At 32.5% G+C, this 25,150-nt stretch overlaps 3 protein-coding genes and 1 long non-coding RNA gene across 4 annotated transcripts; all 4 read right to left on the minus strand.

Annotated features, from left to right (window-relative positions):
* Positions 1-691: 691 nt before the first annotated feature.
* Positions 692-15,812, minus strand: LOC111716935 (uncharacterized). The gene is made up of 21 exons (XM_023492445.1): positions 15,747-15,812; positions 14,364-14,408; positions 13,798-13,926; positions 13,277-13,349; positions 12,074-12,162; positions 11,753-11,845; positions 11,357-11,439; positions 10,373-10,445; positions 9,392-9,470; positions 8,747-8,834; positions 7,724-7,813; positions 7,142-7,287; positions 6,892-6,968; positions 5,761-5,865; positions 4,712-4,795; positions 3,244-3,320; positions 3,008-3,061; positions 2,506-2,578; positions 1,793-1,854; positions 1,553-1,589; positions 692-771 (listed from the first exon to the last, which is right to left on the minus strand). Exons 3-21 carry the CDS (start codon positions 13,832-13,834, stop codon positions 692-694), a joined length of 1,500 nt encoding a protein of 499 aa, XP_023348213.1. The 5' UTR covers positions 13,835-13,926; positions 14,364-14,408; positions 15,747-15,812.
* Positions 15,813-17,328: 1,516 nt separating this feature from the next.
* On the minus strand, positions 17,329-18,858 carry LOC111716932 (uncharacterized; the record flags this gene model as incomplete). The annotated part of the gene is given in 3 exon segments (XM_023492443.1): positions 17,329-17,579; positions 18,416-18,518; positions 18,649-18,858. Coding segments are annotated over 3 exon segments (347 nt in total), but the record flags the coding sequence as incomplete, so codon positions are not given.
* A 75-nt stretch (positions 18,859-18,933) lies between these two features.
* On the minus strand, positions 18,934-21,476 carry LOC111716936 (leucine-rich repeat extensin-like protein 3). Its single transcript, XM_023492446.1, has 5 exons — positions 21,386-21,476; positions 20,968-21,040; positions 20,172-20,273; positions 19,682-19,752; positions 18,934-18,987 (listed from the first exon to the last, which is right to left on the minus strand). The coding sequence occupies exons 1-5, from the start codon at positions 21,416-21,418 to the stop codon at positions 18,934-18,936; spliced, it is 333 nt and encodes a 110-aa protein (XP_023348214.1). The 5' UTR covers positions 21,419-21,476.
* A 950-nt stretch (positions 21,477-22,426) lies between these two features.
* On the minus strand, positions 22,427-24,029 carry LOC111716934 (uncharacterized). The gene is made up of 3 exons (XR_002768635.1): positions 23,952-24,029; positions 23,704-23,792; positions 22,427-22,536 (listed from the first exon to the last, which is right to left on the minus strand). It is a non-coding gene; the product is annotated as an uncharacterized LOC111716934 (long non-coding RNA).
* Between the last annotated feature and the right edge of the window lie 1,121 nt (positions 24,030-25,150).

Here is a 25,150-nt window from a genome sequence, read left to right on the forward strand (position 1 = left end):
CACACAATCTAGTTCATTTTTTTTATCATAGAACTACAATCACAGTTTATAGTCAAAATCTAAACTTCTAGAAATCCTTATTTGTATTTAGAATGTGTAAAATCTATTTCTGCACACGGAAAATATTTTTTAATAATTTTTTCAAAAAAAATTCATTTATATTTGAATTTAGAATATGTAAACAATTCTATGAAATTGTTCCAGAAATTCTGTTCTGTAATTGAAATATATATAACGAAAATTATTAGACATCTTTAAAGGGAGTGTTCGGAAAGATGCAACATTCAACTCGGATCGTAAACAAATCAATTTAATTCCAATAGACTATACTTCTCCAGNTAAAGGGACTGTTATACAGACTCCCACACCTTAAAGGGACTGTTATACAGACTCCCACACCTTAAAGGGACTGTTATACAGACTCCCACACCTTAAAGGGACTGTTATACAGACTCCCACACCTTAAAGGGACTGTTATACAGACTCCCACACCTTAAAGGGACTGTTATACAGACTCCCACACCTTAAAGGGACTGTTATACAGACTCCCACACCTTAAAGGGACTGTTATACAGACTCCCACACCTTAAAGGGACTGTTATACAGACTCCCACACCTTAAAGGGACTGTTATACAGACTCCCACACCTTAAAGGGACTGTTATACAGACTCCCACACCTTAAAGGGACTGTTATACAGACTCCCACACCTTAAAGGGACTGTTATACAGACTCCCACACCTTAAAGGGACTGTTATACAGACTCCCACACCTTAAAGGGACTGTTATACAGACACCCACACCTTAAAGGGACTGTTCACAAATGTGGACATAGTTCAGGGGATAACAATTCTAGCTAATTAAACATATTATATAGGTTATGTATACTTAAGATGATTTTAGAGAAATCTGATGGTTCAAATATAATTCCGGTTTTATCGATATTGGTAATTAACAAAATAACTTTAGATCATTAAAATATCAATCTTAAATTATGTAAATATTTTCATAATTCAAACCGAAAACCTTAGAGAGTATTTAACGTATCATGGACAAAATTTAATTTGGTAAAACTGTAAAATCTGACAAGCTGCACTGCACTAATACTAACCTTGAGTGTGGTTTAAAACTGTAAAATCTGACAACCTGTAGTGCACTAATACTAACCTTGAGTGTGGTTTAAAACTGTAAAATATGACAAGCTGCATTGTACTAATACTAACCTTGGGTATGGTTTAAAACTGTAAAATATAAAAACCTGTAGTGTACTAATACTAACCTTGGTTTAAAACTGTAAAATATGACAAGCTGCATTGTACTAATACTAACCTTGGGTATGGTTTAAAACTGTAAAATATAAAAACCTGTAGTGTACTAATACTAACCTTGAGTATGGTTTAAAACTGTAAAATATAAAAACCTGTAGTGCACTAATACTAACCTTGAGTGTGGTTTAAAACTGTAAAATCTAACAAGCTACACTGCACTAATACTAACCTTGAGTGTGGTTTAAAACTGTAAAATCTGACAACCTGCACTGTACTAATACTAACCTTGAGTGTGGTTTAAAACTGTCATGTTCCTGGAAAACTAAAAAAGAAATGAAAATATTGAAAAAATCTTGATGAGTAATGGTTTCTGAAATTCTGAATTTTAAACTATCACACAATCTAATTGAAAATGTCCAAGATTGACGCCATCAGGTTGCAAAGATACAGGGATTAGAAAAGTTGAGTTGGGGGCAAAGACTTAATTCTTTGTTGAAATAGAGATTTTTCTTTTGTTAGATTTCCCTGTAAATCCACTTGATTTGGTAGAGTAATGGCGGTAGAGTTTTCTTCCTCAGAGTACAAAACTTTATAAAAAAATATTAAATAAGTTCATATAAATTTTTTGTTTATATTTTGCATTTGGATCCAGATCCGTGGATCTGCATATTTATTGGAATCTGGATCCGGATCCAGATTCGTGGATCTGCATATTTATGAGAATCTGGATCCGGATCCGTGGATCTGCATATTTATAGGAATCTGAATCTGGATCGGGATCCGTGGATCTGCATACTTATGAGAAACTGGATCCAGATCCGTGGATCTGTATATTTATGGGAATCTGGATCCGGATCCGTGGATCTGCATATTTACGGGAATCCGGATCCAGATCCGTGGATCTGCATATTTATGAGAATCTAGATTTGGATCCGTGGATCTGCATATTTATAAGAATCTGGATCCAGATCCAAGGATCTGCATATTTATGAGAATCTGGATTCGGGGCTCTGTATATTTATGGAAATCTGGATCCAAATCCGTAGATCTGCATAATTATAGGAATGTGGATCTGGATCCGGATCCGGATCCGGATCCGAGGATCTGATAATTTACATCAATCCGGATCCAGATACAGGAAACCAAAATGATGCGAGCCCAGCGAATCCAGATCCAAGCACTGCAGTGTTGAACAAACAATAGCAAAAGAACTGTAGCAATGAGCTTATAATATTTTCCTAAATTGAAACTAGTTTTTTCAAGATGAACGGAAACGTTAGAAACCTCGTTCAACACAACTCGAAGAACATCCTAAAATATGTCAAGTATAAAACGATAATCATTTTTCCGTCAAATATTTTAACGGAACCGAGTTTTGCAACAAACTTTGATTGTAAAATCCCTATATCTTTGCAACTAATGTAGTAGACCTTTGATATTTCAAACTATGAATTCTGTTAGATTAAATAATCAAGTTTGAAATTTCAAAAGTTTTCAACGTCAGTTTGCAAAGATATAAAGTAAAGAAAATTTTTGAAAGAAAGCTTTAAATCATTTCTAACAGAGATGAATTTCTGTATTAAGACAGAACACAGAGGTAAGACAAATTTGGTAAGAACTGAAAAAGATATTAGCTATAAAATGTCTTTTCTCTGAAATGTCCTACTATGATATTTATGACAATGTGAAATGTCTTATTTCTAACATTTTTTTCTTTAATATTTGCTAAAACCATCTTACCTGGATATCGTTGATGAAGCAATTAGAAATAGAAACATGAACATTTTCAGCTTTCTGCTGGACCATTCGTGATTAAATATAGAAAGAAAGAGCTTTCATCCTTAAAAAATGAAAGCCATTTTCCCTTGTACATTCACATGATTTTTTGTTGTTGTTTATCCTGAGATTTATATCAATAAAAAATACTCAAAAATTTGGATTAAGATATTATCATTTTTTAATTTCTAATGGCATTCCTTATCATTGAACCAAGACAGTACACTGTAGGTTTCATTAATATAACAAGAGTTCAGAGTCAAGGATGTATTCACACCTTAACAATTCATATTCTTTATTTATTATAATCTAAAGCTATCTGTCTTTGCATGCCATGAAATCTGAGCTGGGAACTTCTGCGTTGGATACTCTACTCATACTTACTTGATCTCAATATTCAGTGTGGGCACTCTAATTATGAGGATCAATGTTTAATCTTTTCATTTCAGGTATTCCTTCAGGGTACAATTACGGAGCACCCACAAAACGTTTTCTTACTGAATGTTTCCTCACGGAACGTTTCCTACACAATACGTTTCCTGCCAGCAAACGTTTCCTGCTACAAAAAATTGCATGCCACAAAACGTTTCTAGAGTCTGGAGAGAAGAGCAAGCCTTCACAAAGTGCTGGAGTCATTTCAGAGAAAGGAAGGTAAGGGGGAGACTGATCTCCGGGAGGACGCCCTAGCAGCTGCAGTAGGTGTTAATGCCAACGATGCAAACAAAACTAGGTTCATAAACAGAGTTGCCAGGCGAGATGATCTAAAATCTCGGTGCAAGAAAATGAATTCTATTCCTCTTCAGATGCACATGGAGGGTGACGTTTTTCAGGAATGATCGAGTTTGTTGTCGTTATGAGTGTAACCACAAAAATAGTCACATTTGATAGTTGTAGATTTTCAAACTATTTGAATTTTTTTTTATAAAAAGGTTTATCTGAAGGACAAATTGTTATAGGAAACGTTTTGTGACAGTAAACGTTTTGTGAGGAAACATTTAGTAAGGAAACATTTAGTAAGGAAACGTTTTGTAAGGAAACGTTTTATAATAGGAAACGTTTTGTAAGTGCTTTATTCCTTCAGGGTACAATTACACTGTGAATATCGAATAAAGATTAAATTAATCTGCAGATTAACAAAATATTGAAATCAAGCAAACTTTAAGGATCCCGGAACCGGTTACCGAGAATCTAACCCTAAAAAATCCCAAAATTTAACGCAAACCACAGGCCCTTATCTTTTCACGCTTTTGCCAATGAAATTTGATAAATAACAGGAAAAAGGTCATGGTAGATATCAAATAATAAAAAAAAACCTAAATAAAAATAATTTATTGATGCGGATTTGAGTTTAAGACCATTTTTCATTTTTTAAACATAGTTAAAACAAATCCACGGTACATTCTAATTCATTTTATTTACCGGGCCGAATTTCAACTAGCCAAGGAAAGCAGTACTGTACAAATACAGACTATGTTTATAAGGCAAAATGGGATAGTACGCTAAATGAATAATCCCCTTCTAGTGAAATTTATCCGAATCAGATACAAAATAAATTAAACACATTCTTACCGAAAAAATTAGGACAAAAAATTAAGAAAACATCGACTTAAATGTCTCAAAAAAAATGTGGCAACCAATGCTGAAACCAAAATTAGAATATTGTATTTCCTTGTTCTATAGAAAATATTCTCTGACAGGACTGAAGACCTTCAATAAAACAGTTCTTCATATTGACAGCAGTTAATACACCATCTAAACAGAAGATTCATCTAAATATTCTGAATTAAAGGGAGTGTACGCGTAATTTCATGAGAACCTCCGTGCAAAGAAGGTACCGAATTAAATATCAATGTTTTAAAACTGTTTTTATTTCAATTGTGGGTTCTCTACAAAAGTGACTTAAGCATTTCTACATCAGGAAATAATAGGAATTGATCAGATAAAGAATTCAAGGGTACCGTTGTGAATCGGACATTGTCATCTTTGCATGGAGGGTCACTTGAAATTACGCTTACAGTCCCTTTAAATATGAGCTCTGAAAAAACGTGCGTAATAAACCCAAAACTACGGCTTGAAACAAACACTTATAAAGAAACTGCAGACGTAATTCATGTTACCCTCCAATGGCAAGTCCGACCAAGGATGGCAAATATATCCTTATTTTAGCTGGAGATTGAGTCCCATCAGACAAAAGTACCATTGTAAATCGGACAAGGAGCGTCACTGAAGGGTCAATTTAAAACTGTATTCTCGCGGTGATTGGCATTATTGCTTTACATACAGGGTTACCCACAAAGGATGTGACAGTAAGGACGACGTAAAACTCTTAAAATATGACGATTTCAAGGTTGAATTAAGTCTTCTGCCTTGAGCAATGAGCATTGACTTTTAAATAAGATTTAATGATTTGGCAAATAAGAAACAAGTTTAAAGTTGTGGAATCAAGAATATATAAAAACAGCCAGTAATAATTCCTAATAGCCGTCTCTGAAGTCTTAGAATTACAAGTTCACAAGTAACCAAAGAGAAGCTTTTTTGATTGACAGCTATTCTTGACTTCTATGTTTATGTGTATACTATCCATGCTGTTTAACAGCTTGATATAAATCAAAATTGAAATCGAAAAAAGTCTTCATTGTTTTTATATAATCGCCTAGAATTGTACAATATCTTTAATGCATAATATCCCATTATATTGGGGAGCATTGTAAGATTACCTGGTCTGCTGTGAATATAGATTGCTGTATTTACAAAACATTCCAAAACACAGGTATCAAAGTTTACCCATCCCCCCAGTATATTCATTGCATCATTACTCTCAGCTAAAACATTAGGAAGGTCAGCGTCAGTTCCAAGGTTGTATACTGAGTCGGGTTACTTTCGATGCGCTCCAATGAACGGAAAATGTCGTCTCCTAAGATAGATAGATAAAAACCTCAAATGACATCACTGATTATAGAGGCGAAAGTGACGTCATATGAGGTTTTTATCTATCTTATAAGACGACATTTCCGTACATTGGAGCGCATCAAGAGTAACCAACATTAGTATATAACCTTGGTCAGCTTACACGAAATTGGGAAAGGAATTGAGTTTTTGCCACAAACTCAAATCTTCTGATCCCAATATCTTTGCAACCTGATGGCGCAAACCTTTGATATTTCAAACTTTGATTATTTTATCTATAAGTATTAATAGTTTGAAATATCTAAGGTCTACGACATTGGGTTACGAAGATATAGAGATTAGAAAATCATAGTTTGTGGCAGAAACTCAACTCCTTTCATGCTAGATTTAAAGCTTTCATGTTTACAATCATAAATCCTATTATTTAAGAGCTATCAATGAAAATAAAAAAGAAGCTTTAAATTTCTAGCCAAATAAAGGAGTTCAGTTTTTGCCACAAACTCTAAATTTCTAACGTCTATATCTTTGCAATAGTTCGAACTTGGATAATTTAATCCAACAGAATGCATTGCTTGAATTATCTAAGGTCTACGACATTGGGTTGCAAAGATATAGCAGTTAGAAAATCAGAGTTTGTGACAAAGAATAAATTCTTTTATTTTTCTCATAAAATCAAAACTAGAAGAGCTACGAGGTCACAAAGTTGTAATAGTAATGTCATTTTAGCGTCAATTTATTCATGCTTAGTTGAGTGTTTTAGAAGTTCAATAAACAGTTAACATTACATTTTCCCATTTTTCTTGATTCAAAATGATTAACCCTATTCCTGCTGGGGGGGGGATTGGCAAATAATTTTGTAAGCTTGAACAAAATTTCATTGAAAAATGTAAACGGCAAAAAAACTATAAAATTTTGAAAAGCATAACTCGATGAAAATCCACCTGAATCTCCTATCTCCAATTTAACATTCCTGATAGATATCTTGCCTCCAGGACATGCCAGGATCTTTATAGAACCACTAAACAACAATCAAAATCAATTTAAAGGGACTGTATACGTAATTTCAAGGGAACTTTCATTTACAGAGGAACATGTATCCATTAGACCTTCGTCAGAGCAAAAATTATAAAGATATCCTTGTTTCTCTATCTGAAAATTGGTATTTCTAAATTGTTAATTTCCGAGTTTTACCTCAAACAGCAATCACTGGAGCTCTCTCCAATAATCTCAAGCGTGGCTCCATCTTTCAGGAGTTTAACATCATGCCAGGCATCTGCAGTATAGTCTCCATTCTTGATTAGCAATCTACCTCCATTCTGGCTTATTTGAAGTCCAGCCTATTTTATAAAACATTGAAACCACAATTTCAAAATGCATTAACCATAAAACGGATAAAAATGTCAAGGCTTTTAATAAAATTATATGTTTTCTAAGTTGACAAAAAAAGAGATAATATAAAAATAAGTTCTCTTTCAAAAGATTTTTTTTAATGTTTTTATTCTTAGCTAAAGGATGTCAAAAAAAAGGAAGTGAAAGGACCGGACACAGACTCATTAGATATCTCATTGTACATTTTTTGTGACCCAAAAAATTGACTCATACCCATTGGATTAGAAGTTGTTTACTATTTGAGAAATTGTCTTAAAAATCAGATTTCCAATAAGCTTATATAGGTTCCTCTTTTTTTGTTTATTGAAAACCTTCCAAATAGCTTTCAAACGAATGTGGTAAAAACGAAGCTGTTTATGATATTATGCATCAATGCTATTATTCCTTTAGATCATTGACATAGATGACTCCGTTCTCGTATCTTCTTTTACAACTTGCATCCACAACCACAACTCCTTTCGGAGAGCAGTCAACCTTCAAACAATAATTTTATCAAATAGTGTCCGGCGCTGCCCAGGTTAATATTATTAAAGTCAGAGTGAATCCCGCGCTTGGTATTAATTCACGATTTAAGCTTTGATTTTCTCGGCTTTGCCCGTAGAATTTCAAAAATTCTGCCTCTGTCTTGCCAGCAATTGAGTCCAGATGTAGGGTTTCCAGCGAAATGTAGAAATGTCGCATTTTTCGAGAAATGTTTTTTTGTCGAAAATTTCGTATTCTTACGCGAAACAGATTCAGACGCATTTTTTTTGCAAAATAGTCGCATATTTTGATACCCCCCCGGAAATTCCGCATTGATTTTGCTCCCTTTCGCAAAATTAATTTTCGCGAAATTTCACGAACGTTTTCGTTCGCTGGAAACCCTGGCCAGATAACTCACAGGGTAACCCACTAAGGATGAGACTTCAGACGACTGTACGGAATTTATACCGTCTATTTTCTTAGATATATGATTATCTGCAACTGTAAACTTTCCGAAATTATTAAAATGGCCATAAAAGACTATTTTAAAAGCAGAAGACTTATTTTAAGCTTGGAATAATCATATTTTAAGAGTTTCAGGTTGTCTTTACGGTCTCATCCTTTGTGGGTAACCCTGTATATAAATAGGAGGGGGGTTGATTCAGATTTGTCCCTTATCTTATAAATACAAGGCTTTTAGGGCGCTTCGCGCCGGTCTACCATTTCAAATTTTAATTGTGTTTCTACCTGTGAGTATCTTTTATTATTACAATATAAAACAATAAAAAAAGTTTGCGGATTTGATAATATTTTTCGTGGATTTTATAACTTAGTAACTTTTTGTAATTCTGAGAAAACATAAACATTCAAACACTAAATTTGTTCAGCGAAGAGCTTTTTTACAGATATTTTAAAAAACATAACAATCAGGTAATTGAAACAAACCTTTCTGATCTGGGTCAATATGTCCTCTATGGTCTCAGTATTCACCCCGGAGTCAAGGTATTCAAGAAACTTTATAAACAGACTGTTCCTGAAATATAAATAGACTGTTCCTGAAATATACATACTGTTCCTGAAACATAAACAGACTGTNTTAGTTGAGTTTTCAATATTTATACTTTGTTTCAACAAATACGATCAAAACAAAATTATCATACAATATATTTTTAATTTAATTTAATTTTTAATAATAATTTTCTTTTGTGTTATATTTTAAGCTGAACCATCATGCAATATTATTTTGTATTTTGTGTTTGAAAATAAATACTATAACTATAAAATAAACTGTTCCTGAAATATAAACAGACTATTCCTGAAATATAAATAGACTGTTCCTGAAATATAAATAGACTGTTCCATATAAATAAATACGACTGTTCTTAAATATAAATAATACTTTCCAATAAAAAGTTTAAATCTTTAAAAATTATGATATTAACCAAATGTGAAGCAACAAATGATGGAAAGATTCTTGTTGTTCTGTTTGAAAATTGATAATTCTTAACTGAATTTCTAAAAAAACTGACTTGGGGATTAATGCAGCAGCGACAAGAAGTGAATCAGTCAAAAATTCAACAAAATTTTTACCTAAATTTGAAAATATTTGTCGATGTTTCTATCTCAGATTTACAGGGAGATAAACCTTCCAGTCGTGTTTCATAACATTCTTAAAACATTTTCAACATAAAATTTTTAATTACCTCTCTGCAGGGTTGTATATTTCAGTGGACGATAGTTCCAACCGTGTTTATCATCGACGTTTTATAAACTATTTGCAAGTTTCAACGAAAAAACTATTTACAACAAATTATAAAGCATGACGACTACAAGTAGGAATTTGAGGTTTATTTTTGAAAAGGGTTTTCGACATTAAAAGTGCTCCACATTCCACAAAAGAATGTTATTTACTACATTACAAAGCTACATTCTCGATAAAATAGTTTTTATCAAGTTATTCTTTTTTTCTCAGATTAAAGATATCGCGAAAAAAACGACTTTTGAAACGATTTATTAAAACGACTTTAGTAATCGTTTTGAAAATTCGTTTTGATAAATATCTTTGGTAATAAAAGCCAACTTGTCAAGAATGCAATTTTTAAATAGAATGTACAACTGAGGTTGTATTGAAGCCTCTTAAAAGTCTAAAAACTTTGACTATTTAGAAAACGAGCCTCAAAACAGTGCCTATCCGTTCTAGTAAAATTATTGATTTCTTTTCTAGAATTAAGACTGAAAGAAATCCTTATTCTCAATAAAAACCATTTTCAAAACGCGCCTAGTACCCAATATGTAAAAATGTGAAATGTTCGAAAATGAAATCAGTAATTAGCAAAAAACAAAAATATTTCCATTTTTATTGGACTAAAGTTTAAGTTGTTGGTAAAAACTTCAACTTTGAATATTATATATTTCAGTTTTTTCCACTCTAATGTAATCAAAAGATAAAGAACAGTTTAATAATTCACCTTTTTCATTTTGGCCAAAAACCTCTTTACATTCAGTGTCAGGTCTGGTTAAAATCACAATTTGGAACTTTCTTCCCCTGTATTTTCTTGAAAAACGTCTTACCAATTCCTTGCTTGTAGAGACGATATTGAACAATAAAAATGTTCGCATCATTGAATTTATCTTCTGATATCAACTGAAATAATTCGTTCCAAAACAATCCAGAGCTGAAAACTTTAGAATGAGATATCCTGAATCCTGATTACTTAATCTGAGTATCCAATGGACACACTTTTGATTTTCTTCTTAAACCGTCCTTTCTTGGATATAGTAGAGAAAAATAAAAAAACCGCTTTTTTTAAATTTAGAGAGTCCCTTCCGTTTCTGAATATAATCTTAAGTGGCGCGCAAAATTTCAAATTTATCGGCTTCATATTCGCGACTCTGATTGGTTGAATTTTATACACTTTTCAGGGATTCAAGTACAAGATTAGGTTAGTCTTGATATTAAGATAAAGAGAGGATCGAGCATTAATCTCAATATCCACCATTCTAAAGTTTTCAGCTCAGGAATCTGCCAAGGGGGAAATACAATTGAAAGAAGTGTAAGAAATAAAATATAAATCTATGTAAATTTCAGCCCATTTGAATGAATCTGAAAATTTGTAAGGTATTTTTTTGTAATTGGACCCTTGGCCAATTTTTACTTATGATCGATAGATACTCAACAAATCAAAAGGTCAAGAATAGGGTGTAAACCTCCTTAAAATACACTACTATTGGACCCTTGACCAATTTGCCTAAAATTTTAATTGGGGAATTCAGTAGAACCACAGGAATGTTTTTAGTCTGTTTTAAAAATTGGGGAATTCAGTAGAACCACAGGAATTTATTTTCTTAGTCTGTTTTAAAAATTGGGGAATTCAGTAGAACCACAGGAATGTTTTTAGTCTGTTTTAAAAATTGGGGAATTCAGTAGAACCACAGGAATTTATTTTCTTAGTCTGTTTAAAAAATTCAGCAATAACTTGGTTTCTACGCATTAGGCAAGGCACAATAATGTTTCTACATAGCATTTCTTTGATTTCTTTGAAGTAGAATTATTTCCTGTTGAATATATTCTGTCTTACAACTCTCATATTCATCCTCATTTCCTTTCATACAGGCTTTCATCAGATCAGTAAACTTTTCTAAAAATATAAGAAATGCAATTTTTTATTTTGGATAAATATGAGAAGGATTGCTAGACAGCAAGCCAATATACAGGGTGTCCCACAAAACATGACAGCAGCTGGACGAATAAAAGGTCGTCTTTGATCCTTGAAATAATTTGTGACATTTAATCGTCAACCTAATTTCGCATATATGAGTCTTGTATATATGATTAGCAATTTTCGCATGTATAAGTCTTGATATTTCCGGTAATATTGTCAGCCCAAAAACCTGCCTTATTTCTTAAACAAAACTAGTATTTGTGAAAAATGATAATTTATCATATAATACCAGAGTTTGAGGTTGCTGGAGTGTTGAAAGCAGATTGATATTTCTCTGCCAAGATTTGATAATAGGTGATGGCATCTTGAGATTCCGTGTATCCTAGTACCAAGGTTGTATAATAAGGTTGCTTACTCTCGATGCGCTCCAATGTACGGAAAATATCGTCTCCTAGGATAGATAAAAACCTAATATGACGTCACTCTCGCCTCGATGATCAGCGAAGTCATATTAGGTATTGAGGTATTTATCTTTCTTCTATCTCAGGAAACGACATTTTCCGTACATTGGAGCGTATTGAGAGTAAGCAATCTTATTAAAGAACCTTGCCTAGTACAGTGTGGAGGGTTGTCAGGAAGTACAAGAGAATACAACCTTGGTCACTTGAGCCCTTGAACCGTAGGTCCGTTAATAATCGCCTTAAAAAAGTATAAAAATATTAACATACCGGGCTTCCCATAAAGAATGAGATTTTAGAGACGACAGTATAAAAAACAGAGAAACTATAATTTTCTAAACTTTTTACATATGGCAAACCTGATATGGGATACCTTTAATATTACAAACAATGAATTCTGCGACAAATAAAAGTCAAAGTATACATCATCAGATTGAAGAGAGATGTGGGAATTAGAATATCAATTCTTGAATTCGGTCTGATTCACCCTAATTCACGGTTTACTGGAGATAATTACTATGTTACTCACAAAGGATAAGACTTCGGAGACGACTGTACGGAATTTATACTGGCTGTTTCCTTACATTCATGATTTCTTGCAACTGTAAACTTCTATGCCAAATCATTATAGAAGCCATTGAAAGACCACATTTAATGCAAAAGACTTTGGGTCGTCGTATTTAAAGAGTTTTGAGTAAAAGCTTTATGCATATAATTCTAATATTAGGTTTATGAAAATAAATCATTATTTTTAAGACATCGCTGTAGATGTAAATGTAAAAAATGAAGTTTTAGAGAAGAGAGTATATTCGATTTAAACGTCAAAGGGACCAAAAAGATAAAAAAAAAATTATAAAAATTCTTAATGCATAAAAATTTTTTTTTTTCAAGAATTGGCACTTTGCGACGTATTTATGAAAGTTATAGTTTACTGTAAGTCTTTATATACTATCTATATATAGATTTGGCTTGTCTATTTGTCTGTCTGTTTGTTTGAATCCAATAAACGTCAAAACGGCTGAACCGATCGGGCCCAATTTTTTTGTGGGACATCACGTGACCACAGGAAAGGTTTATAAATGATAAAAATAAAAAATAAATGTGTTTTAAAGGTTTTTAATTTTGTAAAAAAATTTAAATTCTTGAAAATCCGAAAAAATTTTTTCTTCTTTGTTTAAAATGTAAACAAAAAGAAAATGTTCACAATTTAAATAGCGCCCTAAAAGCCTAGTATTACTATATAGCCACTATGTATTTAATCTATTTTTTAAAGTCTTAATGAAATAACACATAAGATGAAATATTTTTATAAATTGATAAAATTTATGTTAAAAAAAATTTCAATTTTCTGTCACCTGAGACATGAGAATTCCTGGAGTACTTCTTGGTCCACGAGTTCCCCAATCAGTTCATCTACCCAACACTCGTCTAAAAGCGATAATCAACGAAATTTAATACCCTACACAGCCAACACATTCACAACAATACTATTCCGATTAGCATGCTTGTTCACATCTCTGAAATTTGCATTTCTAGCTTTTCGAAAGCACAGACGATCCAGAAAAGGGCTTTTTACCAAACACTGGATACTATTGTTACTTCTTTATTAATAACACTCTTTAATTAAAGGAAATAAATAAAAAAAATAAAAAAATAATTAATTTTTCCAAACATATTTTTTTGTTCTTTTGGAAACAAAAATTTCAGTAAATCATGATTTATTTAGCAAGAAGTATTGTAAGGCCAGAATCGCTGGAATAAAAATACATTTTGAAATTTTCGGAAAATTTCTGAAAAGTTTTCCCAAAATTATTTCGTACTTCCGAATAAAGGTTCAGGAAATATAGAGTTTAAGAGAAAAAAATCAGATTTTTACCTTCTTTACTTAAATCACTGAAACTTAGAGTAGACATTTTTAATTTTCATCTGAAAATTATATTGTACATTTATAGATTTAAGAATTGAGATGAAGATCTTTCAGTTGGCCGCTTTTTTCCTGGTTATTCTAAATACAAGATTGATCAGTTTAAGATAAATGTGAATTATTCGAAATCTGTCATATTTTGGTAAGATACGCAATCCCAGAAAACTATAGAAAAAGACATTAAAGAAATTTAATAATGTATTTGATGTTGTTATAAAGCAAAAAGTTTTACAGCCGAATTTAACAAATTTGAACTGCCTACTGTCGGTTCACTTCTGAATCACCGATTCAAATCCTCCCTTTATCTTTAACTTTGAATCAGTGGTTCAAATTTGAACCCACAGTGGGTAGTTAAGCGACGTAGCTCAAACTCATTAAATTTGGTCCCAGTTAATTCAAAATCAACTAGTTCAGTAAAATAGATCTAAAAATCATAATTCGAGTCTTAAAGTGGTAGTTTTACGGGTCCCACTGTAAAAAAAACTTTAAATTTCAAAAATGAATAATTCTTATGACACCTTGAGTTTAATTCTGCAATCTCCAGCTGCAGGTCAGATTTCAACCTGGGGTAAAATATAAATTTTAAATAAATCTTTTATCTAAAGCAGAGCGGTCGTATTTGTATGTCGTTAAAGATTTTCAAGATTCTACGGGCAACGCCGGGCACTTTAATTATAATATTTTGAATGGCAAAATTGCATTTGGATGGTTCTGTTCTGAGCTGGGAACTGTATGAACCAAGTTGGATACTCATAATCCTGATCTTTATATCCACTCTGGTCACTTTTAATTTGAAGATCAAAGTTTAATCTCCGAATTTCAGTTATTCCAACCTAATCAAAGCTCCTGATCGAGGCTCCCTTAAACCCCTGACTGGGTACGATTACTATGCAGTTTATCGAATAAAATGTAAATTAATATGCAGATTAGCAGACCGATATCAGGCATTGATCTCGATATCCACAATACAAGAGTTCTCAGCTCTGAACGTAGAATTATCCATCGCTTCCGACTTAACCTTTATGTCCATTGTCCAGGCTTTCGTGATTTGGAATTAGGCTATTTAAAGCATTATCTAGGATGAACATCCCATTGGGTTTTCTCAAGATTGAAATAAAACCATAATATTTAAATACCTTGGATTTATTTGTTTGATAAGGGGTAATTTTGAATTTTTACAGTGTTCGGCGTTTATATCAATACAATGAAGACGACTTTTCTGCTCAAGTTTTGATTTTTAACAACCTTTCTTTAAATTACAAGTTTATAAGAAAACAAAGAGAGGCTGGTAGTTGACAGTTTCTCTTTGTTTCCATGTTTAAGTATATCTATGCTTTTTAAAAGATTAATAGAACTCAAAAATCGAAAGTCGTCCTAATTGTATTGATATATACGATGACAATGACGACGGAGGCCGAATTTAAAGAATATGGTTGGTTTCACTTTAAATTGTATTCAATTTTTCAAGATTTAAGCCGGCGCTTAATTGAAACCGGTTTTTGGCGGATGTGAGACGTGGCTCAAATTTATTAAATTCAATTTAAAAAAGAGTCGTTTATGTCAAATTCTTTAAAAGGTTTAAATACCCCTCCTTAAACAAGCCGTCCCCCCTCCCCCCGATTTACGCAAAAGTTCGTTAATTAGTTCGACCCCCACCACCACTTTATACACAAACATCTAAACAGTTTGTTTTTAACCTTTGTGACAGAAACAATCTCAAGGAATAATTGTCTTAAAACATTTTTTTAAAAGTGAATATTTGCAAATTATCTTTTTCAATCTGATAATCTGAGTTCGTTTCCCTTATTTTAAAAATTTATTTAAACAAATTTAACATACACCATTTATATATGTATTTATATCTTTGTGTGTGAATAAATCTTTATATAATAATATCTAACCTTGGTGTGTCTGCGAAGAAAAGTACTGTGCCAAGTGTTCCTAGGATTACAAGAAAAATCTAAACTTTGAAAATTTTGAAAATAAAATGAACATTTAATGTAATGAAAAATATACAGTATACGTAGAGCAATTCATTCATTATTTACTTCAAACAATATTCTTTTAAAAAATGTGAGCAAACTAATTCCCGATTCCAATGGTACCCTTTAACCTTTATCTAAGTAATTATGTGGAAGATGTTTTTTGTATTTTTTAAAGTGTTAAATGATGACTTTTTCCTCCAATCCCTCTGCTGCATTTATTCACACCCCACTATTAAACCATTATCTGAGTAATAATGTGGATACAATAATCTAATGGCTTATATAATGATTTAGCAAAGAAAGGAACACGTTTACAATTGCAGGGAATCGTGAAAATATGAAAACAGGGAAGATGTTTTTTGTATTTTTAAAGTGTTAAATGATGACTTTTTCCTCCAATCTCTCTGCTGCAGNGTAAGGTAGTTGAACTGTGTATGCAGTGTTGTTTAAAACTTCTTTCGGATTCATTTGAGACATATTAAACTTTTTAAAGATCTGTAATCCTGAGTTTGAGCGCAAATTCGACGTTCAAAACGTTTTACAGATTTTTAAAAAGTTTAATATGTCTCAAATGAATCCGAAAGTATTCCACAACACTGCATACTCAGTTCAACTACCTTACATAGCCGGTCCTCCCTTTAAAACAAGAAAATTTACCTTAATTTTATGGTCAATGATTTAATGTTTCCAAAATTTCCAAGCAATGACTGATTATAAAAATTATTTCAAATTTTCCTGAATATATTTGTTTTCATAACGATTTGACAAATTGGCAATAGAGACAATTCTTTAACTTTCCACATAGTGGGACGGTGTGTGAGTACTTAAGGGACTATTGGCTAAAATTTAAATAATCCTCCCTTTAAATAATTGTGCATGTCCGATTCACAATCTGATAAATAATGTAGTTTTTCTGGTGGGAAAAGTGTTTAATTCTGATCATTTATCCATTGTTTCTGAATCAAGAAATTGCTCAAGCAAGTCATTTATGCATAGAAACCGCAAGTGTAGATAAACAGGATTTAAATACAAAAACATGGATATATAATTCAAAATTGATCATGGACCCTCATGTCCGGTCCACTATTGTGCCCTTAGCACAATAGTGGACAGGACATGAGGCTCCATCAATAGAGGGTCACTTGAAATTACATTTACGATCCCTTTAAACTAAAATGTATACATTTAATCTAGCTACATCTTTGCTCCCTGTATCTCCACACATCTTCTTTACTTTACTGCTAGCTGCTCCACTTTTGATTTTTCTTTCGGGCGCCATTTTCTCTGAAAGTCGAGTTCTGTTTAAAAGAATATTTTAAAAATAACGATTATCCCCCACAAGAAAAGTTAAAAAAAAAATTAATAATTTAATTTAATTCAGGATTCTTCAAGCATTTTTTGCTTCATAGTTTTTTAAACATTTTTACCCCTCAATTTGTGTAAATATGTTTTTGGATACGTCCACATGGAATAAAGGATTAGTTTGAACTAGAAATGATTTAAACAGGTTTAACGTTTATTGAAACTGAAAAAATACAAAGTTTATGTTATAGGATGTAAGACGACATCTTGTCAAATGATTCAATGAACACAAGATATTAAATGGTTGTCAATTCATTATTTGTGTTAACTTAAAAAAATTTAAATCAACAAATGATAATTGATAATGTACAAAAGTGACGGAACTGGTCAAAATTATTCTTGCTCTGTCGGAGCTACGACCTTTTCACCCTTCTCCTGGGGCTCATCCTGAAAAAAAAAATAAAAAAATAATTAATTCAATTTCAAAATCCTTGCTTCTGACTTTCTTTTTAATCTTTGATAATGTCTTATTTATGGGGTTTATCGTGAAATAATATAAACTTTAGAATTGTGGATATCAAGATCAATTCTTTTTTATTAATCCCAAGCTAAATTTGATCTTTAGTTTGTATCCAAAAAAATGTATAAAATTCAACCAATCAAAGTGGCATACGTAGAATCCTGAACAGCCAATCAGAATCCGAGAATATTGAAATTTTACGCGCCATTTAAAAGAAATAATAATAATAATATATCTGCAAGGGAACCCGAAATGGAAGAGAACTCTCATTGGTCAGAATCCAGAGCTAAAAACTTTAGAATAAGATATCCTTAATCCTGATTACTTAATCTGAGTATCCAATGTAAACACTTTTGATTTTTTTCTTAAACCATTCTTTCTTGGATATAGTAGAGAAAAATCAAAAACCGGTTTTTTAAATTAGAAAGTCGGGGAGACTTTCTGCACATTGAAATCTTAAATGGCGCGCAAATTTCAAATTTATCGGCTTCTTATACGCGACTCTGATTGGTTGAATTTTATACACTTTTTAGGATACAATTACAAGATTAGATTAGTCTCGATATTATGAAAAAGAGAGGATTAAGCATAAATCTAAAGTTTTCAGCTCAGTATGGATATCCAAAAAGAGGGAAAAGAGAGGATTTAGCAAAAATCATAAATAAATCATATATTTCCTAAAGAGTGACTTATAATAGAAGAAAATGGAGCAAGTAAATTGTAAATTGTATTCACCAATTCTAAATAAAATATAAATATAAACCTTAACATTAAGATTTCCATCCTCAGGTGTGTCTGGGTCACCTTCACGTTTTTCACGCCGATCTCGCCGACTCTTTTTATGACGTGGAGACCGGGTTCGAGATCTGAAATTTCGATAAAATATTTGACAAAATATTACAAAGAAAATTTATTTTTATATAAATCTTCTAACTTGGTCAAAATTATATAAAAAGTATACATATTGTTTTTTGTTGTTAATTTTGAAATGTTCACCTTTTTTCCTTTTTAATTCTTCTTTCCCTGTCCCTTTCACCTCGTTCCCTATCCACTCTTTCCCTATCCACTCGTTCCCTATCCCCTCTTTCTCTATCACTTCGTTCCCTGTCTCCGCGTTCTCTATCCCCACGATCTCTTTCCCTTTCTGATCTTTCTCTATCTCTTGGTTCCTTCTCCCTTCTATCCCTATCTCTGGGAGATCTGGACCTGAAATTAAATAAAATCATGAATTTTAGGGATAGCTTGAGGCTCCATTTAACAGCCTGGAGGTTTAGTTCTTGATTATGTAATGGTGTCCTGCATGGAGCAGACTCTTGCATGGAACGGACTCGAACCCTAAAGTTTTAACCATTTTAACACAATGTTAGACATAAAAGGCAATGATAAAACATTAAAAATTATTAGTCGACATATATTAAATACTTAATTAGTTCTTAAATGTATTTTAAAGGAAGTAATGGAAAAAGGGGATATTTCCTATTGAATGTCGTCTTCCTTTCAAATCATCAAACAATGAATATTTACTTAAGACATAGATCATTTTCCATGAGCTTTTCAAATCAAAATTCATTAATAAATATTGGACAGTGTCATTTAAACCGTTGCAATCCTCTACAACTGAAAGATCCCTTGAAATTAATTTTTTATGCGTTGAAACATTCAGATATTATAAAGTTTTAACACTAGCTCACAGTTGTATTTGTGTTTTCAAAGCTAAATTTAATATTTTTAGCAGGGTTTAGCTGGTTTTTTGCCCCTTGGATCCGGGGATCCGCATATTTTTGCGGATACAGGAAACCAGAATGTTGCGGATGTTGGATCCTAAACTCTGAATTAATCTTTATAATAAAGCTCTAGACAAAATTGGCGGATTTTTTTGAGCGAACCCAAGAGTTCCCTGGGTGTAGCATAGGCTTATTTTTCTTTCTTAAAATATCAATTTTTTTTCTTCAAAATTCTATTTTTTTCTTCAAGTGTTTCTAAAATTGCACTTCAGCTAGTGTTTAATAATATTAATATTTGACTTAACGTACCCGTATGGATCAATAGGAGGAGGTTGGGATTGATCCCAGCTGGGAGGAGGTAAGCTCCACTGGGCCTCTGAAACAAAACAGAAATTAGGATGAGAAAGATTTTCTAAAAAAACGTCTTTCCCTTAAAAATTTATAAAATAAAAAAATAAGATATGTTCGTCTTTCTCTTGGAAAAGACAATCAACACGGACTGCTCAAAATCTAAAAATTGAAGGGGCGTTTATCTTATTAAAATTAACCCCCCCCCCCCCCCGGGAATAATTTTTGATGATTTGAGGAAAAAATAACAATTGGAGTTGGACTTTAAAAGGCAAGTAATTCAACCCTTTTAAAACTTGTACCCGAAAATTCATTTATTTTCATCTAGAAATCAATGAATTTCCCCAATAGAACCCCCACCAAAAATAAACACTTATTAACATTATTAAAAAGATCATTTTGTAACCAAACTATAAATATAAATTAAATATAAATATATTCTCCTACCTGCTGTTGGTTCATATCCCCCGGCGTAGGGATCTCCTTCTCCGAAAGGATCGGGAGGAGGATAATCTGTAGCTACAGGTATTCCAGCCTCTACACCCAGCACTAGAACAACATCAACATCAACATCAACATCAACATCAACATCAACATCAACATCAACATCAACATCAAAATCAGCATCATCAAAATCAAAATCAAAATCAAAATCAACATCAACATTCCAACATCTCAACATCTCAAAATCTCAACATCTCAACATCTCAGCACTTCAACGATTCAACGTTTCAACGTTTCAAAATTTCAAAATTTCAAAATTTCAACATCTCAGCATTCCCACCTTTCAACCTTTGAACATTTGAACATTTGAACACTTGAACATTTGAAAATTTGAACATTTGAACATTTCAGCATTTGAACATTTCATCATTTCAGCATTTCAGAATTTCAACATTTCAACATTTTAAAATTTCAACATGTCAACATGTCAACATTTCAACATTTCAACATTTCAACATTTCAACATTTCAACATTTCAACATTTCAACATTTCAACATTTCAACATTTCAACATTTCAACATCCAACATCTCAACATTTCAACATTTCAACATTTCAACACTTCAACATTTCAGCATTTATTTTAAGCAGTTCAACATTTCAACATTTCAGCATTTCGGCATTTCGGCATTTCAGCATTTCAGCATTTCAACATCTCAACATCTCAACATCTCAACATTTCAACATTTCAACATCAACATTTCAACATTTCAACATCAACATCGGAGGACTGAATTTACCAGGAGGGGGTAGACCAGGTGGAGGAAGGCTAAATGCTGGAGGAGGAACTGAAAAATCCATGCCTCCGATAATCTGTATGTAAACAGATCAATCAATTTATCATTTAAAAAATTTAGAATTAAAAACAAAACTAAAACTAGGAAATCGTTTTAGCAGCTTAAAGTTTTGAGTCCCCATATCTATATATACTCGTCTATTTGTTTTTGTTTTTGTTTTACTTTGTATACAAAAAGAAAATGTTCATTGTTGAAATAGAAGATGGGCGCAAAGCGCCCTAAAAGCCAAGTTTACTTATATTTTCTATCTTCATTCTGGAGAAATAATTGTTTTAGAAAAATGCTTAAAAAATACATTTTTAATCAAGTATAAACCCTGGAAATGTTGGTTTCTAGTTTCGTAGATTTCTTGAAAGATTTCCTTGTTTGAGTAAACACGTTTTTCATGCGTCATCACGGTAATTCCACTGGGCGCATCCTACATTAACAAACATTATTCATAATAATTCAATTTTTTAAATTCTTAAGTAAAAAATACATTTTTGAAAAACTAATTCAAACAAACAGAAGCAAAAGCGTTTTTGTCGTTGGAATCAGAGCTGGGAACTTTAGAATCGGATACCTTTAATCCCGACTGCTTAATCCGAATATCCAATGTGGACACTTTTAATTTCTTACTTAATCCATTCTTTTTTGAATATAGTGCAGAAAAATCAAAAAACGGTTTTTTAAATTAAAGAGTTCCTCACGTTTCTGTCTTAAATGGCGCGCAAAATTTCAAACTTCCCGGCTTCTGATTGGTTGAATCTTATACACTTTTCAGGATACAACTACAAGATTAGGTTAGTCTCGATATTAAGAAAAAGAGAGGATCAAGCATTGATCTCGATATCCACCATTCTAAAGTTCCCAGTTCAGACTCAATGATAATAATAATAATTCACTGTCAATTCTTCAATCTAAGATTTTAGACGTTTAAGTTCCAATGAATTATCCAAGTTAAGTGCTGATTGTAAATTCAGGGGTGGGAGACAAGCCTATGGCGGTCTGCCATTGACCCTACAGTTCACTCTCAGATGATCTTTTCGGTAACATTAGCATGTTGAGTTGTTCAAGATATTTTTTTTGGGATTAAAGGATGCCACCGATTATTGAGTTGATTAGAAACTTGTTTAACTAGAAATGTCACTAGAAAACCCTTTTTGTGACAAAGAACAGTGAATTATATATATTTCTTGGTCTGAATGNCCCCCCCTTCCCCCCATCAACCCAATCATTCAAGATCTAGTTCATGGTCGGACTAGATTCAAAGCAACTCACCAACAAATTTTATTCTGACTATGAAATTTACATTTCACTTTTCCCCTCCTATCATTCAAAGCGTTTCCTTTTAGATAAAACCATGTTTTGTTGTTTAAATTAAGCTGTTTTTGACGAAAAAAAGCTGAAAAAGTTCGAACACTTTTGTGGAACTCCCATTCCTCCCATATACCTGTGTATCTGTTCCCTGAAACTATAGAGCTGTTTCCCATTACACTCACCCCAGCCTCGTTTACTCGCAACTGTTTCTGTCTAGATGAAAATGAAAATGTGGACAACAAAAGGCAACTTTTTAAATTCTTTTTAATACTTTTTACCCAAAAATTTATTTATTTTCATCATACAATCATGTATTTTCCTCATACAATCATGTATTTTCTTAATACAATCATGTATTTTCCTCATACAATCATGTATTTTCTTAATACAATCATATATTTTCCTCATACAATCATGTATTTTTCTCATAAAATCATGTATTTTCCTGATACAATTATGTATTTTCCTCATACAATCATGTATTTTCCTCATACAATCATGTACTATCATGGCACGAATCATGGTTGGAAAAAACTCAGGTTTTAAAAAAAAACAAGACCAGTTGGTTTTATTGGTTTTTATGGTGATCTGTGTTGCCTTTTTGGGCTTTCTTGGATTTAAAATTATAACACTAGTAAACAATAGGTGAACTTTATAATAATAATTTAGTGATAATATGCCAAGGCGTTTTCAGGGGAGGGGGCTATGGGGGCTAATCCCCCCCCCCCCGGAAAATTGAATGCTTTGATTTTCAGGGGGGCTTCAGCCTCCAACGGGGGCTGAGCCATACTCAAATATAAATATTCTTCAAATACACTAATATCACCTCCCTTAATCATAAGGGGAATCATTAAAAGAGTGAAGAAAAGGCAATAATTTAAAAAAAATTGGGTGGGTTTTAAAGGCCGTTTTTTTAATACCAACCCTTTCACGAATGGAGTTAGTCATCATAAATTTAGTTGTTTGGTACATAAAACAGAAATTTTTGTCCTTGGCCCACCTTTTAGTTTTTCTAGTTCAATTTCAATTATAACATATGAGGGATTTTAGACGTAATTTCAAGTGACCTTCCATATATAGAGGGGCATGTCTTGTCTGATTCACAACGGTACTTTATAAGCTTTGTCTAATTAAGTACGAATTATTTATCAATGTTTATAACTTTGAAAATGGAAATTATTTTAATTGCGGTTTCTCTGCGAAAGACAAAGACTTGAGCATTTCTTCTCCAAGACACAGTATAGAAATTATCAGAATTGAATACTTTTCCACATAATTGATTCGATAAAGGTGAAATTCTAACAACAATCCCTTCAATAAACTACCTGTTACAGTAGGCAGTCCATGTATCTTCTGTGAAACCATAATTCAATAAACTACCTGTTACAGTAGGCAGTCCATGTATCTTCTGTGAAACCATAATTAAAATAATCTGTTATATCTGCTCCAGGTTTTCGCCACGGTTTCTCCTAGATAATCAACAATTTCATTAAAAAAATTAAGAATTCATAGAGCCGGGTCACCCGCCCCTATTCCCCAGCTATAATTATTTGTGTAAAATTGTAGATTACAATAAATTAGTTTTATTTTCCAAATTCACATGGTTCTTAAAAATTAAGATTTTTTACCTCTAAACTTTCCAGATCGAAATCTACTGCAGTTTCTCCATTAATTGTTCCAATTTGATCAAACTCCTGAACATAATCTATACATACTTTGCTTGTCTGTCTGTCCGTCCGTTTTTGTCCAATAAAAGTCAAAACGGCTGAACCGATCTAGCCCACATTTTTAGTGGAGCCTTGCGTGACCCGGGAGAAGGTTTATGGATGATCGAATTTTCAAAAACTTGCCTTCATCAAAACTCAATTTCTAAAAATTTTGCAAAATCCACGAAAGTTTTTTTTAAAAAATCAGCGAAATTTTGTTGTTTTTGTTTACCATGTAAACAAAGAGAACATGTTCACAATGGAAATGGAAGATGGGCGAGAAACACCCTATTAAATATAAATATAAATATAAAGTTAAACTGACGTACTTGTAAAGATTTTAAGATACTAAAGACATAATTCCATTTATACTCGAAGAGTTTGTCCGATACATGACGGTGCCTTTTAAACCTTTATCCAAGTAAAAATGATGCTATTCTTTCTACCCAAATATTATTTTCAATTTCGGGTTCTATATACCAGACTTGCGAACTTCTTGTTAAAAAAAACAATTGAAGATACTGTAAGAATTAGACACTTAACGATTTTTAAAAAGCTATTTATTGATCAGAGAAATGTTTACGTATTGGGCATTGCCAAGGAGTATGAAATAGAAGGGAGATATAACTGATGCGGCCCGTCCTACCATATGATTATACATGCATTGCAGACGGTACTCCTTATGTATTAAAAATATCCAGATAAGGTTATTGTATACGCGTTAATTGTACATCAGACATATATTTCTTATACAAATGAAGTACCTTCTGCAAAGCATGTATAATCATTTTGTAGGCGGGCCACGTCAGTTAATCTCCCTTCTATTTCATACTCCTTGGGCATTGCCTTTTGTAATTGAATGGCAACTTGAAATTCTAACGACAGTCCCATTAAGTATTCTTAGATCAGATTCTTAATACTTAAAAATAAACTAGCTTGAATACCCAGGGGAGTCATAGCTAGTCCCACCGTTTACCCGCCCCTTGTCGTAAATTACGATTTTAGCTATTTTTCCCGCTAAAAGTCGACCCACTCAACTAATAATCTGAAAACCAAGCTAAGAACATTCCCGTGGGTCTCCCGAGTTCCCCAAATTTGTTATGATCGCGCAAACAAACAAA

This window comes from Eurytemora carolleeae, unplaced genomic scaffold, assembly GCF_000591075.1.
Source record: "Eurytemora carolleeae unplaced genomic scaffold, Eaff_2.0 scaffold1756, whole genome shotgun sequence".
Classification (NCBI taxonomy): Eukaryota; Metazoa; Arthropoda; class Copepoda; order Calanoida; family Temoridae; genus Eurytemora; species Eurytemora carolleeae.